This window comes from Diceros bicornis, chromosome 33, assembly GCF_020826845.1.
Source record: "Diceros bicornis minor isolate mBicDic1 chromosome 33, mDicBic1.mat.cur, whole genome shotgun sequence".
Classification (NCBI taxonomy): Eukaryota; Metazoa; Chordata; class Mammalia; order Perissodactyla; family Rhinocerotidae; genus Diceros; species Diceros bicornis.
Window position 1 is genome coordinate 22177052 of NC_080772.1, and position 17553 is coordinate 22194604.

General features: G+C 39.5%; 1 protein-coding gene across 14 annotated transcripts in view; it reads right to left on the minus strand.

Moving 5' to 3' along the window:
* Positions 1-17553, minus strand: part of NCOA2 (nuclear receptor coactivator 2) — a 282839-nt gene that overhangs the window by 41596 nt on the left and 223690 nt on the right. For all 14 annotated transcript variants that reach the window (XM_058528854.1, XM_058528863.1, XM_058528860.1 and 11 more), the window contains 5 exons: positions 15790-15978; positions 12197-12298; positions 11764-11907; positions 8532-8679; positions 5587-6856 (listed from right to left, as the gene is read on the minus strand). In XM_058528854.1, coding sequence (XP_058384837.1) covers positions 5587-6856; positions 8532-8679; positions 11764-11907; positions 12197-12298; positions 15790-15978 — 1853 coding nt within the window. The remainder of the gene's footprint in view (positions 1-5586; positions 6857-8531; positions 8680-11763; positions 11908-12196; positions 12299-15789; positions 15979-17553) is intronic.

Genomic DNA, 17553 nt, shown 5'->3' on the forward strand with positions numbered 1-17553 from the left:
CTATAATTTCTCAGAAAAAAATGTTTCATAAAATGTGTGCTAGGGGCCAGCCCAGTGGCATAGCGGTTAAGTTCACACTTTCTGCTTCGGCAACCTGGGGTTTGGCGGTTCGGATCCTGGGTGAGGACCTACTTACTACTCAAGCCATACTGAGGCGGCGTCCCACAGAGAAGAACTAGAAGGACCTACAACTAAGATATACAAATATATACTGGGGCTTTGGGGAGAAAAAAGAAGAGGAAGATTAGCAACAGATGGTAGCTCAGGACCAATCTTCCCCCTCATCCCCCCCCGAAAAAAAGTGTGATAAATATCCTTATAGTTGTGTCATGAAAATAGCTACAGAGATAAGAAAGAGGTTCTAATAAACTGTGAAGTGTGTTGCTGTCCCATAAACCAAGTTTCCCTCCTACAAGCCTGCCCTGTGTGGAGTATTTTCAGAGTGGCCCTTGAAGCTCACTGTGTACGGGGGGTTAGGGAGTGAGCAGTAAGTTGCTCCTTGAGAAAGCTTTGCAGATTGCCTTGGATGATAAACACCCAAAATACACAGGTTCATATAAACAATAATAAAAATAAAAGATATTATTTTCCTCAGTGGATGCTCTTATATTTTCCCCCAATCCAGATATGTGTAAAAGACAAAGTTTTCACAGTGGAGGTGAGCAGCAGCCTGGGTCTGAACGTCCACATTTTTTTCACCTTTACTCTTCACATAAAATAAAATTATACTTTAAACCACCTCGAACAGAAAAATAACTATCATAGTTTCAAAGAGTTCATGAGTCTTCCTTTGTTATCTACTCTTGTACCTGATATAATGAGTTAAAAATAAGTCTAACGTTTCATATATACGTTAAAATATATTTGGATGGTTTAAATCAATTTACTGTTTTTGTATTTCAAACCATTAGAAATTGTAAAATCCCTTATTTTCCTTGGTTGATTTTTATTTTTAAAAAGCATGTATTAAAACTGATTTTCAAATTTTAATCTTTGGCATTTTAAGAATTGACCAAATTCAACTGCGGCTCAGTCTAGCTCTGACAAGTAACTGAACACACTTATTTGTCTTAAGAAAGCCATGCAGGAACTTCCCGGTGTTATATTCAAAAGGAGTTGGTTCTTTGAAGACTCACAGCTATGGACACTATTTGAATTCATTCAGCTTTCCATCAGAAAAATGTATTATGAAATTTTCCCCAGAGATACAGTAGTCCCCCCTCATCCGGGGTTTTACTTTCCATGGTTTCAGTTACCTCTGGTCAACTGTGGTCTGAAAATATTAAATGGAAAATTCCAGAAATAAACAATTAATAAGTTTTAAATTGCATGCTGTTCTGAATAGCGTGATGAAATCTCGCACCATCCTGCTCAGTCTCGCCCAGGACGTGAATCATCTCTTTGTCCAGTGTATCCACACTGTATATGCTGCCTCCCTGTTAGTCACTTAGTAGCCCTCTGACAGATCAACCTGACAGATCAACTGTCAAGATATCGCAGTGCTTGTGTTCAAGTAACCCTTATTTTACTTAGTAATGGCCCAAAAGCGCCATTAATCTCTTACTGTGCCTGATTTATAAATTAAACTTTATCACAGGTATGTATGTACAGGAAAAAACATAGTACACATAGGAGTCAGTACTATTTGTGGTTTCAGGCACCCACTGGGGGTCTTGGAACATATCACCCGTGGATAAGGGGGCACTACTGTAATATTGCTTTGCTTGTGTTTATTTCTTGTCAGTTTTTGGAGTGCACATTTAATTGTCTTAAGTTCACTTCAAATCTTCTTCAAGTTCAGAATGTCGATATGGTTTTGGTCTAGCAATAAAATTTGATGACTGTGGCATTTTCTTCTGTAGTTATGGAAGTTCTAGAAGGAATGGATTTGACCACATTAAGTTTCTGAGCTAACGTTTCCTCCCCTAAATTGCTGTAAGCTTTAATTCTCATCAAAAGTTCTTCTAGGCCCCGTCCACTTTGTTAGGCATGATTTCTTCATGAGACAAAAAGATTAATGTCTTCCTTTAAAATCTTTTGCCAAGATACTTCAAAGTTTTGCTCAGGCATCTATTCGAATGCTGAAATTAGCCACATCAATTTGAATAGTTAGTTTAAACTATTTCGGGCAGAAAATGAGTCAGAAAGATTTTTATAAAAGTTCTACAAAATGAAAATTGGACTTGATTTCTTTAATTTTTCATTTTTCTGGTTTTATGAATTTTTCACGTGTCAAACAACTTGTTCTCTGAAGGAAATATAAAGAGCACATGCATTTTATTTAATAACATAAGTATTCTAATAAGTTACAAAACAGCTATTCCAAATTTTAAACAAAAAGTGTAATTTTACCACATTTGTCTAACAAAATTGTTAAAAATGGATAATACAATTCTACCACATTTGGAGAGAAATTTTCAGGACACCACCAGTTAAAAATATGGTTTGCCTTTCCAATGGAGCCAAATAACTCAAGGAATTCTTTTTAGACTGTTTCTAAAACTCTCACCATAACTGGCCCAGTAGCATTAAAAGAACATAAGAGTATCATTTAGTTAAGTATCAATTGTGTAAACAAGTACATAACTTAGAAGTTGGTAAACATCTTGGAAATTTTTCTGTCATCGTTTCCTGTTGGTTACGAAATGCCGCAGAAACAAATGGGTAAATACTCTACCCAGTAAAGAATGCTATTTTAGGAATAATAGCGCCATCGAAGTACTTCCTGTCCTTAATAAGTCAGTCATAGGTTAGATGCACACTCGGTTAATGGCTCTTTTCTGAGTCAAAACAACAAGACAGCTAACTATACAATTCAGGTTCACTAACAGTTTATCTCACTAAATAAATAACCTGTATTCCCTTGAAATCAAAGAAAAGTCTTCAATAAACTTGCACAGCAGTTAATGGGAGCCACAATTAATCTGTATTTGGGAACAGTGAAGGAGGGCAGGAGGGGAAAGGATCACTGTTTTTTCCTTAAAGTCAGTCATTCTAACTTTGATCTAAATTTAGGCAATGCATACTTCCTGTGGTAACTTTTCTTTTCAAGTTGCAATGTTTTTGATGTTAAAATGGCTTTAAGGCAGTATTTTTTGGTGGAGTTTTAAACAGGAGTGGATGGAGGGTGAGACCAGGGACTGGGGTTCATTATGAAAAAAAATACTGTGTGTGTGTGTGTGTGTGTCTGTGTGTGTACACCATTTTTTGGTCCATCTGAAAGAACAGATTTGTGCTGATTATACTCTGGGGTTTATATTCCCTAGGTGAGACTATTTTGATTAGAAAAACGTTTCTCCTAAACAACAATTAGAAACTGCAAGCGACTGAAGGACTCTTTAAAAAAACAAATTTCTCTCTTTTTTTTAATCAGTTTCTTGTCTGAAGTTAGTGTAATCATGTATCTAAATATAGGAATGCCAAATAGTGTCCCCCTTCCCTGACCCTCTAAGTCCCCGGTGCTTCAGGCCTGGGATAGAAATAAATTCTGTTTACGGAGGGAGGGGCCCGCCACCCAGCCACGAAGCTGAGGTGGACCCATGAGTCACATCTTACCCTCCAGCCTGTGCCAAGAGACCTAAGTGACAGTATCCGTGCCTGCCACACTGAACTGCCACTAGCTCTGTGTATTCTAATCTAGTAAACCTCAAAAGATTAAAACATTTACAGTTGTCAATACGGTTCTACACTACACTTTATCCAAGATATTGCTATTAACTTTCCGCTGAGACCCTGGTTTCCCCATCTAATGATTTTACAGAATTACAGAATAGCTGTTATATGGACCCCTGCACTAACATCTAAGTTTAAGGATTAATTACCAAAGATGTTTATATGATTAGGCTGCTTCTCTCGTGAAGGGCACAAAGGCTTGAAAAATCATATCACCCATATAGGAATGGTAGCAGCTGTCAAGACAACCAAGTGAGAGAAGTAAAGGAAGCTAAGTGCCTAGAACCAGGGATGGAGTCCAGCCACGAGAGCACGGATGCCTCAGCTTTCTCGATTATTGCTTTCAGTCCTAGACCTGCCTCTGGGTCAGCCTCTGCTGACTCAGCAGAGTTCAAGGTTACAAAAGGGGAGGCTGCTTTTCTCTCTCCCCATCCACACCTAGTCCCCGAAGACACACATACAATACCCACTTGCAAAATCAAGGACAAATTAGTGAATCATTTTAAGCAGAAAGGCCTACACACCTTCTTCACTTCTTAACCAATCATGACTTAAAAAAAGACTCGAAGTAGAGGGCAGCACTCAGGGATTAGCGGAGAGCTGGTGATGCAGGGTGACGTCCTGGATCAACCAGCCCGTCACTCATTCCCCAGAAAACACTTTATGCCAAGCCATTATGTTGGTAATAACTCATCTTTTTTTTTTTTGGTCAGGAAGATTAGCCCTGAGCTAACATCTGTGCCCATCGTCCTCTATTTTTTTGTATGTGGGACACCTCCACAGCATGGCTTGGAAAGCAGTGTGTTAGTCCGCACCTGGGATCCGAACCCATGAACCCCGGGCTGCCGAAGTGGAGCATGCAAACCTAACCACCATGCCACTGGGCTGGCCCCTGACTTTTTTTTTTTTTAACAAAGAAAAACATTAAATGGTTTACATTTTCCCTGTGATGTCATTATCTCCTTAGAGTATTATCAAGAATGATTTTGACTATCATTTTATCTGTCTTGGACTTTCTCAGGGAATCAGTTTTTCAGATAAGAACAACAGATAATGCAACCTATTATTTTAGGTTTGAATTTATATATGATGGCTCAGATATACTACCATTAAGTCAAACTTGACCTTTCCTTTCTCACTATCCATTCCCCCTTAAATACTTTTTATACCAATGGTCTAAGAAATTCTTTAGCATTAATCAGAACTTTTGGTTGAGAATAACAAGAGGTGGAAGGAAAGATCTTCATTAGGTTTGAAAACCAGTCAAAGTCTGACCTTACAAAGAGAGAAAGGTAAATAAGAAATTATTTAATTAAGTCTGTCCTGACAAAGCCCAGTTTCAAGGAAGTGATTATCTCCAATTTAGGCATCTTCTACTAACAGGGGTCAGTAAATTCCAGCTGGCCTGCGGCTAAATCTTGCCCAACACCTGTTTTGTACAGCCCATGAGCTAAGAATGGATTTACATTTTTTAATAATGGAAAAAAAACCAAAAGAAGAGTATTTTGTGACACACGAAAATTGTACAAAATTCAAATATCAGTGCCTGTAGGTAAATTTTTATCGGAGTACAGCGCACACATTTGTGTCCAGTGTCTGTGGCTGCTTTCGCACCACAACACAGAACTGAATAATTGTGGCAGAAGCTATATGGCCTGCGAAGCCAGAAATATTTATCACTTGGCCCTTTACAAAAGAAAAAGTCAGCTGACCCCTGCTTTTAACAGTGTCACTCCTTGCCAGACAGAGTATTTGGAACATGAAGCTTCAGTGAGAAGGAACTCTGTTTCAAAGTAAGAACAACAGAGGAGAAGGCTTATTTTTATCCAAACACTTGAGACCTCAACATAGCCTGGAGCAAATCCTTGATGGATGAGGATTAGGATACCGGAGAGAACACATCACAAAACTTACCTGGTCGCCAGGCTCAAAGCTCATTTCCTCCTTTTCAGTTTTCATAGCTATTAATTTTGTGTTACTGGCAGGGTCTGTCTTACTGTCCAGTCGCTCAAGCTTGGGGGTTATTTCTGGTAAACCAATATCTTTAGTATCATCTTTATCTAGCAAATAGCGAAGTAGTGCATTCTCTTTCTTCTTGGGGCTCACCGGCTCCTGTTTAACAGTCACTTCTGAACCAGGAGCTGTGCTGTTGGTGTCCTGGCTTAGCTCTTTGCCCGTGGCTTCTGCTGTTAACTTAGCCAAGTCCACAGGGGAACTGCTGTCCTGCAAGAGTCTGTGCAAAATCTTATGCTTCTCCTTGAGCGAGGTTCCATGTGTCGACCCGGGACCAGGCACGCTACCTGTGGAGTCCTTGCTTGTGTCCGACAAAGAGCTGGGTAAGGGCGAAGGCTCCATCTGGTCGGATTTGGTGGTCAACAGCTGCAGGAGTTTGGTCTGCCCCTTGCTGTCATGCAGTCTGTTCTGTCCGTCAGAGCGCTCACTGCTCACGGCCTGGGGCATGTTGGAATCGTTTGTCTCCTTTTGCTCTCCAGGATGGCAGCTGCTCTCTGCTTGTCCAGTTGTACCTTCAGATGTCTCCCCGTAAAGTCCAAAACAGTCTTTGGAGTCTAAGCTTCCCATCTTGCTGAGTGGGGGAGGATTCATATTAACTGGGGAGTTTTGCAAATTGCCCATTTTTAGGTCCGGTGAAGCCAACGATGACCCCAGTGAGACCCCATGGCCCTCGCTGAGGGCTTGAAGGGCATTGAGGGAACTGTTGGTGTAGCTATGGCTATTTCCTGTGCTGCTGCAAACGCCCACAGGGGAATGCAAGCTTCCTGCAGGGGAAAACTGACTGGGTGGGATTCGAGGGCTTCCAGCCACTCCAGGGCTCATGCGATGCCTTGGTGAAAGCATGGAATTGGGCTGGCCTGGATTCATGCCAGGGCTGCTTTGTGAGGGACTGTTCATTTTGAGTGCATAGTTACTACCCTGAGGAGTGGTTGCTTGCATGCTTGACACATGGCTCATTCCCCCAGAACCACTGAACCTGCCCATGGGCATGCCCATCTGTTCCTTTGGGCCATTTATGGGGAAATTTATATTGCTACTGAGGGTCATGTCCTGACCTGGGTTCCCACTGCACATGGCCTGATGGGCAGGGCTGCTAGAGCTAATTGGATTCAATGGCTTCCCCATCGCTTGTCCAGTCAGATCCGGATTCATTACACACACATTCTGCTCTCTATAATGAGGAAAGAAATATAAGATAAAAGGAAAAATACTTAGTAAGTTGTTACTAATTTTCAAAAATGAGATGGCCTCTTTTCTTTAAAAGAACAAACTACATTTAAAGGAAAGCTAATACTTTGATGAAACGATCTGCAATTATGGACAAGATTGAACATGTATAGTTTTGGATCAAGAGGGATGTTTTCCAGTCAACTCATTAAGATGTCTGCGGTTTTACAGAGGGCGTGTATTTAAATTTGACTACTACCAAATTGAAGTTGTAGTTACTAGGTTCCAATTACATAATATATCTTTCTCATTAAATGGTATATTATCATGAATAACTGTTGTACCATCTCAAAGAAACGACCCACTGTCTTCAATTATCTGCCAGAGATTAGAATTCCTAACAACAGACACGTCTGTAAGCTGGGAGAGTTCTGATGTGTATTCCTTGGCTCGAGATGAACAGCAAACTTAGGGGGAAAAGCTTGCCCCCAAGTCTTAGAAACTCAGCAAGTTCCAGAGCCAATAAAGTCACCAAAACTGTTTAGAATTTGATTACCTTATCTAACAGATTCCCCTGCCTGGTACCGACTGCAAGTCAACACAAGGACCCCCAAAACAGACAACACGGGAGGGAACTTCAGAGTGACCTTAGCCTGTGATCTTATTTGCCAACTTCTAGACAACTCCAATCCACTCCCTTACCAATGACTAAAAGCAGGTTTTCTGAGCCAGATGATTTTCCAAGCCCTTTGAGCTTTAATTTACAGCCTTGGCAGCCACTTGTGAGTTACCAAATGTGTTCACAAATCCAAACAAAACAGGTTTCACAAATTGTCAAACATCAGCTTTCAGTTAAGAGGGTGAAATTTGGCACATCTGTAATCACTTTCAAATTGTTTCAGTTTGAGGTCAGATTTATTAACAGTTGGCAAACAGGGCTGCCTGATTTTTTTATTCCTAAATAAGAAAGTAAATAATTGAGAAAGGTAATAAAAGGGGACTCTTTAGCCAGAGCAACTTTATATATCTTCTGATAGGACCTCATAAAGTTTTATGTAGTACATACATAGATACTTGTATAACTTTAAATGTAACCATTTTCCTAAAGTTGTGCTCTAAAACAATGTGGTTTATGATGTTTATTTTAAAAATCAATTCAATTTTCTTTACTTTCATTTCTTATGGAAATGTTTATTACCCTTCAATTTAAAGTCTAATGTCAAGAAGTTAATTTAAACCTGAGAACAAAAATCTAAAATATTCCCTCTAAGGATATATAGTTTAAAGTTTTAGATTTAAACACACAGGAGCAGAAATCATGCTAGTGGCTTCAATGTTCCTGCCCGGTATGTGTCACCACTGGGAACTGATCAATTTCCCTTCTCAGATGTAACAGGCAGTCATGGCAGAGCAAAGTTTCGGCTAGCCTGTCTTCTTCCAGCTGAGTTTTACAATTCGCTAGTATTAAAGCTAAAATTCCAAGTATAGCCCTACTTTGCTGGTTTCATGAGTTGTCTTTTAGCCCACAGTTAATAGCAATATAATTTTATATTTTTCATGCTTGGGGTCAGTCAACAGAAATGTCTAACAAACCTGAGAAGCTCTAGGATGCTTTGTTGCTTCTGTAACATTTCCTCTTAACCTGGGAAGGGAAAATGATTTCTTAGAACTAGGATTACCTGTGAAGCATATGTAAAGATATTACAAGCTGAGGTTCATTAGTAGTCTGAGAACGGATGAGTTTGCTCTTCGTTTGCGCAGCAACAAGAGTGCCATCGGACAAGGAAAAACGATAGATTTGACTGAATGCCAATCCTTGTCTCAGCACTGCAGGCAAGCAAGGAAACAGAATGCATATTTAGAAAAAAAATCAGGGTGGAGGCAGGATGAGACATAATAATAGTAATAAACGTCACTAAGTTTAATATTTTCCTACCAGCATGTTAAAGAGTTGTAAGTAATATTTCATGTATTAAAACACCATCAATTTTTAAAAGCACATTTACATACTTTTCACTCAAAATACCAATAAATTCAACATATTGGCTTTTTTAAAATAAACTGGGACCCTCAAACTATGTTTTTTAAAAAATCTTCTGTACAACAGCGAAACAGATTGTAAACAATTTTTAGCTCAAAACAAGCTTTACAATGATTTGTTCAAAATGTTAGAAATAATACAATGCATAGACCTCTAAAGTATACAGTTTGCCTTTAATTTCCCTTTAAACTAATACAAATATTACAGTAAAATTTATGACGAATAATATTCTCCAAATATTCATCTTGAAGTTATACACTGTTCAATCCATCTGCTCATACTACTATTCCCCAATTCTGTTTCTCAATGTCTGAGAAGTATTATTTCTGTGGGTAGAACAACAGGAAGTAAAAGATAAACAATCAGAAGAATCTTTTCGAAGGAAAAAAGGCTAAATAGAAAAGTGAAACAAAAATAAAAAATCTTAATGACATGGAATTGGTTTAACGTATGGATAAAGAATCAGGTGTTTCCATTTTTAAGGCAATAAGAAAATATAACACAAACTGGGTTAAAATAATTTCTCTTAAAATTTCAGATTTATCTTTTAAAACAACTTCATTTTAAAAGTGTCATACACTGCATATTAAAAAAATATTTTGATTCCGGAAAAAAGTAGCCATATAATCTAGTTACCGTAAAACCATGCGAAGAAGACCACCATGTTTCTACCACATAATCCTCAGCACAAATTCTGTGGGTCAAATAGCTAGCCCCCAAACAACCAACCACATTCACCATTCCACAGAACTGCCACAAGAGAGCGAGACTCACTGACACACAACGTGGATTCTGATTTCTTGGTAAAATTTCACTTTGAGCAATTTCCCTAATGAAACACCTTCCGCAGTTTCCATTAGATGCAGTATTTAGGTATTACTTTGCATGAAGTTACTCTGAAGTGGCACTATTGGAAATAAATTACTGTACGTGTGTTTACCTTGCCTTGTACAATAAGTATGTTCCTAAAAGGTAGCATGAATACAATCTTTATAACAGGACTCATATTTCTGATGGCTCATAATCTCAGAATTTTATCTGGCCTTGGCTGTGATCCTTTAAGGTTTTCCATTTCCATTTGGTCTACATCAAACATCTCTACTAAGGAGGTATGTGCAAGCATGTCCCTGAACACATTTAGGGAGCTCCTCCACTTAAACAAAGGCTTCCAGTAGATTCTTATTCAATGCAATTGAGTACCCCTGATCTTACCTATTTCATACATTTTGGAGTTTTCTTTCAGTGGGCTCCATCTGTTTGAACCTAGCACCGAGCCTGGTACATCTGTGTAAACCCTTCGGTAAGCCATCAGGGAGCCCGAGGTCAACGTAGGGCATGGCTACTTGGGGCCAAGGCCACTGAACATGTTTGCTCATGGTGATTTCTTATCCCTTTGTTGTTACTATTCTTCTATTGTTTTTATTTTAAACCAGATCTAGTGAAATGGTAGGTTAAATACCGATTTCTATCACACACAGCATCTTTATTTCCTCTTATTCTTTCCAACTTAAAGAAAAATGCTGGAAGACACAACTTGTTGGATTATGTGCTTATTTCTAAGAAATAAGGACGAGTAAGATGAAAAGGATGAATAAGATGAGGGAAAAACAAGGGAATGGGGAGAGAGGTCATTTACCATGATTTGTACTTTTTCATAAATGATCTTAAAAGCATGAAGTTTAAACATGCAAACACAACTGGTAAAATGCCAAGGTACACAGATGCACATTAAATGGAAGATGACAAACTGAAACTCTATTTTCAATAATGAGTTACAAATTTTTTCTGCAGAGGCAATTTGCCAAGCTGAGTTACGAGGCACACTCACTGCCCCTGTCCCTCCCGGGCAGCAAGGCCCCTCTCTGGCAGTCCCTGTGGATCCAGGCCTCTTAACCAAGTGCACCCGCCAGGACACAAAGCGCCCAGGAGAGGAGAATCAAAGGACCAGGAGAAGGAAAATGTGTCTCCCTCTCCCATGGGGTACTTAAGTGCTAAGGAAAGGAATTTTTTTCTCTGTTCTCGCCAATTTAACAAAAAACGAGAACGCACATGAGGAGAAGTGATACTATGGACAGAACTTTGGGAGCAGCACAGCAGAGTGACTGCCAGATGGGCCTCAGATAACCTCCAGCACGACACTAACTGACTGCTCGTGCACCAGTCACTTCACCTGCCTCAGCCTCCCCAACTATAGCACGGGAGTCATGATGCCTAGTTCCGTGTGCTGGGAAAATCTGGGCGATAACGGAGAGAGGGACAATGTCAGACAGGGGCTCAGTGAGGGCTGCCATTATTACTGAAATATGACTTTGACGTCTTGAGTTTAGTTCCAGCTGTCCTATTAATTAATTGTGTGACCTCAGACAAGTCACGCCATCTCTTTGGGCCTTCTAGAAACATCTAGGCAGTCTTCAGTGGTCATCATCCGGAAGGAGTGCTTGGGATTCTACCAGGAATTTACTCGCTCTTGCAAATTTCATTTCATTCTTATTTCCAGATTTTCCTTATGATTCCGATAATATTTCCTTTGATATTAGATGGTACCTTACTTTGTCGTCTTATACCTCTAGAAGGCTTAGGATCAGAGCAAATGCCCTCTTTCCCTTTCCCTTCATCGGACTTTGTGAAATTATCATCTATTCTATTTCCCTCACCACACTCTTCTGTCCTACAGGTTCTCCTACAACATTTTCCTTCAGAGGGCAACATCTTCTGGGCCAGATGATGTAAGTACATCTGAACACAAACAGTCAACAGACCCACATCCCCTGAGGTGAACTTCAGAAGTCACCGTTTCAGAGAAAGCTCTCATAGGAAGCAGTAATTTAGCAAAATCAGCTTCAAGAAAAATACCATTTAGAGATGCGTACCTTCATGATGATGCCTCTTGGCGTAGGACACGGACTCCCCTTCATGCTGCGCGTGGAACTTCTGAATGCACCTTCTCACCAGGTCCTCCCAGCCTGGTTTCATGGCTGCCCTCATGGTGCTGGTATCCAGTGAAGTGATCTTGCCTATTAAATAACAGCAAGCATTATACCTACGTACTCGTCTATTATTTATGGAAATAATTAAATTTTAAAAAGATAAAAATTTATTTATTTAGAATAGGTGGCACCGGCACATGGACCCAAGGGGTAGACAGTGAAAACAGGTGTCTCCGACCCCCCGCCCCCAGCTCCTCGACGCTTCCAACCCAGCGCAAGGCACCGCCACCAGCCTCTCTACAGCCTTCCAAATATACTCCTTGCATTTACAAATATGTAAGTATTCTAAAATGATTTCTTGGGGAAGAAAATTTACCTTGGAGATCCTGACGAGTAGTAAAACTTTCTGATGAGGGCAGGACTGGTCTTTCCTTCATGGGAACTCTTCTTGCCACACAGATCAAGCAGGACTGCAAATCTTCAATCACGTACATTCGTGGTTATTATATTAGGCTTTTTTAGTGATTCAAACAGACTCAAATGTATTTATGACAGCACAGCCTTGTAAGTCAATAAAGGAGAGAGTGACAGAATACTATGTACCTCTGCTTCTCACTGGCTTTATTCTCTCAACTGACGCGGGGAGCAGCTGGGGGAGAGGGAGGAGGGTGCTGTGCAGGACGAGCTGGGGGAGCTGAGGATAACCCACCGAAGCCACGCGATACATTTGATAAAAGTATACCCACCACACTGGAGTTAACCATCTGAAAGCTCCTCCCCAGTGATGGGAAAGAACGGAATCCTTTCTTATGACATGGCTGATAGCAACAACCAGCTTAATTCACAATAAAGCACAAAAATGATGAAAACTAAAATCTGATACTCTGCTCTGTCAAGGGTTTGCTTCCTGAGTTCTGATTCACCAAGATACTAAAGAATGCAGGATAAAAGTCTGTTAAAAAAGTAGCCTCTTCATATCTATGTCATTGATTTATGACTGTTCACCTTTAAATTTAGGCAAGAACTTCTTTAAACAGATCCAGTAATAGTGGGTATCACAAAATTAAATGTAATCCTCACCCTCAACATAGTAAAAGTTAAATTTTTGAGCACTTACTGTGAGACAGACATTACTTTCTAGGCTACCAATTCATTTAATCCTCTTAACCACTCTGTGAGGAAGGTACTAGCATTATCTCCATTTGACAGAGGAGAAAACCAAAGCACAGAGTGTAGGTAACCTGCCCAAGATCACACAAAGCTGGTGAAGCCAGGATGTGAACCTGAGCACACCACGGCTCAGAAACCCCACTCTATGCCATATTGTGTTAACATCTAGAATCAGATTTTGAATGTACAAAAAATGTTTAAATATACAGCACAATATCACAAATTAGCTCAGCTCTATCTTTTCTATATCGCTTTAGAATATTATCAGAAATGGATAAAATAGTAGCACTTACTCTGTTGCATAGGAGAATAAAAACACTTGACATTCCATATCTACATAACTTAATTTTGAAAAACTATGCATCATCTATGACAGCTCTAGTACTTACCTTTGCCAATAAAATTTAAATTAAAAATTACTTAGAAGAACAAGGCTGGAGGAATCACAATCCCTGACCTCAAAACATACTACAAAGCAATAGTAATTAAAACAGGATGGTACTGGCACAAAAACAGACACAACAGATCAATGGAACAGAATTGAAAGTCCAGAAATAAAACCTCATATCTATGCGCAGCTAATCTTTGACAAAGAAGCTTAGGACATGCAGTGGAGAAAGGAAAGTCTCTTCAATAAATGGTGCTGGGAAAACTGGACAGCCACTCGCACAATAATGAAAGTAGACCATCTTCTTTCACCATACACAAAAATTAACTCAAAATGGATCAAAGACCTGAAGGTGAGACCTGAAACTATAAAACTCCTGAAGGAAAATATAGGTAGTACACTACTAGTCATCAGCCATAAAGAGATCTTTTGAATTCCATGTCTACTCAGACAAGGGAAACAAAATCAAAAATAAACAAGTGGGACTTCATCAGATTAAAGAGCTTCTACAAGGCAAATGAAACCAGGATCAAAATGAATAGGGAACCCACCAGCTGGGAAAAAATATTTGCAAACCATATATCTGACAAGGGATTAATCTCCATAATATATAAAGAACTCACACAACTGAATAACAAAAAAACAAACAACCTAATCAAAAAATGGGCAGAGGAAATGAACAGACACTTCTCCAAAGAAGATATACAGATGGCCAATAGGCACATGAAAAGATGCTCAACATCACTAGTCATTAGAGAAATGCAAATCAACACCACACTAAGATATCAGCTTACACCCATTAGCATGGCTATAATCACCAAGACAAAAAGCAACAAATGCTGGAGAGGCTGTGGAGAAATGGGAACCCTAATCCACTGCTGGTGGGAATGCAAACTGGTGCAGCCTCTGTGGAAAACAGTATGGAGATTCCTCAAAAAATTAAAAGTAGAAATACCTTATGATCCAGCTATCCCACTACTGGGTATTTACCCAACAAACCTGAAATCAACAATCCAGAGAAGCTTATGCACCCCTATGTTCATCACAGCATTGTTCACTATAGCCAAGACATGGAAGCAACCCAAGTGTCCCTCGACTGATGACTGGATCAAGAAGATGTGGTATATATATGCCATGGAATACTACTCAGCCATAAAAAAAGACAAAATTGTCCCATTTGCAACAACATGGATGGACCTGGAGGGTATTATGTTAAGTGAAATAAGCCAGAAAGAGAAAGACAAACAGTGCGTGATTTCACTCATACGTGGAAGATAAACCAACACACGGACAGAGAGAACTGTTTGGTGGTTACAGGGGCTAGGGGGGTGGGGGGTGGGCACAAGGGGTGGGGGGATGCATTTATACAGTGACTGATAAACAATAATGTACAACAAAAATTTCACAATAAAAAAATTACTTAGATATATATTTTAAAAGGATTAAATAACTAGTATTTAATGCCAGTCACGGTCAGGCATATTCATTTCATCCTCATAACACTCTGATACCGGTACTATTGACTTCACTTGGTAATAGAGTAAACTGATGTTCAGAGAGGTCAAGGAGTTTGCCCAAAGTCACAGAGCTGGTAAGTGGCTGAATTAGGAGCTAGCCTGTCTGAGTATAAAGCCATTCCACTCACCAGTGGTGCTCAGCTCTTCCCCTTCTGCTACACGCACAGAATGCCCTCTTCAGCACTGTCTCATACTACAGAGAGTGACACTCAGCAGTGTGGAATGGCTTGCTTGGAGGGCGAAGGGGGTGGACACTACATCAGCATATCTTTAAGGGGAAGAGCCTAAGAACTTATAGTTTGAAACTTCTTCGTTCCCCACTCCCATCTCTATCCTCTCTTAAGTATCATTCTATTACACCATATTCTGGACCCGGCATCCATGGATAAGCTACATGGAATCCATTAATCCCCCGAAAGTATATGAAAAATGTTGTTTGTACCTGTGTGTGTTTTCCTAGGGCTGTGGCTCAGAGCTTGCAGTAGACGCTCAGAGGAGCCCAGAATCCCCGAGAGGTCCAACCACTAAGAGAGCTGCTCTGGCAGGGCAGCCACTTGCCACATGTGGCTATTTCTATTAGATAGAAAATTCATTCTCCCAATTGCATTACTGACATTTCAAATGCTCAAGAGCCACATGTACCTAGTGGCTGCTGCACTGGACACTGAAGATCTATAACACTGCCATCACTGCAGAAAATTCTATTGGATAGGGCTGTTTTAAAGACTTAAAAATGGTATTTATCACAAAAATTGTTAAGTAGGTAAAAAGAACAAAGAAACTGCCTCTAAATTTTTCTTTGTGTGGCCACTAATTTTAGATTATTAAGCATGAAAGAAATAGCACAGGAATAAACACACAGATATATAAAATATCCTAAAGATTTTGCAGTACCTTCTCCTTCTTCTTTGATGGACTTTGGTTGAGAGACAGCAAAGCACTGCATAGTTTCATATTTCTGATGTGCTTCCTGGTTATCATGACCTTCCTCTTCCGACTCGGGTAGAGGCTTTACCAGCATCCGACAATTGAATGTATGGCTGTTCCGCCTAGGAGGTTCGCCAGACCAAGATCCCCCATTCACTGAGCAAGGCAAAAGTAATCCGATATTATAAAGAAACCAACATCAGACTCACTGCTGCCGAATTATCCAAATGATATAGGAAATGTATGGTTATTTTACTTTTATATAATGTTTATACTTTTCTAAATAATTTCACAATCTAGAGGAGAAAAAATTCTTGGGTTAATGTTTTAACAACGTGAGAAAATTCTTAAGATTTTCAAATGTCTTTTATACTTCTTATTCTTCACCCCGACTCCTTCCCTTCAAGTTCAGGCCTTGATTATTTATTACCAGAATATTACAGTTCTCTATTTTTAGGTTTTGATTTCTTAACTTTGATTTCTTGGAAATTTAGTTCAATCTACATGCATTCCAGTTTTAGATATATTACCCCTGCTCAAAAATCTGTAAGTGGCACCAACTGTAGCATGCACTAAATTCTTGGAAAGATTTGGACTTGGTGCAGTCAGGAGTATGAAGACCATTCAAACTGATAAATCAAATTCTCACTAATCAGTCCCATCTTATCCATCCAACCAGATCTTACACACTGCCCAACACAAGCCTCCCTCCATCACCCTCCATCCCCAGTCCCACACAGATCTCTTTGCTTCTGCTACCCTATCCAAAACGTCAGGCTGCCTGTTTCTCCCATCCAGATGTACTCATGGTCTAAGACTGAGATCCTCCATACACTTAACCCACTACTCCAGGCACCCCACACTGCCTCTTCTTTTCTAAAATTTTACAGAAATTTTAGGGTATATTCTGTAACTTGGCTGTTGCTGAATTACCCTATTGTAAGTCTTTTAAAATTGTTTCGTGTATATTTCCTCCATAAGACTGAAACATCCTGGAGGATACACTGCTAATGTAATTTATTTCTTTTCAAGTGAAAAACTACTTCACACGTCTTCTATTTTAGTATCAATACTTAGAAATGTATTAATTCAAGAAAGATAATGAAAGAGAGGAAAGACTTCATTTTTTGGGAAATGCGTTAGAGAAATCAATGAGAGAAACAAAAGAAGGACTGATTTTGAGATCTAAAGGATGTTTACGGATCACTAGACCAACTTCTTCATTCTACAGATGAGAAAAATGATGTCCACAGAACTGTTCAACTACTAGAAGAGCTGGAATCAGACACCATCCTAATTCTCATTTTGGCATTCTTTTCTTTACTCTTCCTTATGTTTTATCTCTAAAAAATATTAGGACAATGCCAGTCATAAAACAAGCAAATATACTCTCAAAAGTCACTAGTTAGACCACACTTAAAAGGACATCTAGGTGCTATGGTGAACCCAACGCTAAGCCCACAGCCACTGGGCTGCAGAGGAATAAAAAGGGAAACAAACCCTAGAAAGAAAAAGGAAATATCAAGTTAACTGCAAAGAAATTGTTTTAGAACTACAGAAGGAACCATAGCTAGCTTCATATGTTTATGCAGACATTCGGGAAGTCTATTTCACCATCAACTGTCTTAAAAGCTTATTTACATAATGGAGACTACATAGAGTAATCAAAGAAAAAAGAGTTCTTATTAACTCAGGTTAATAAGTAATTTGAAAGTATAAAAAAAGTACAAT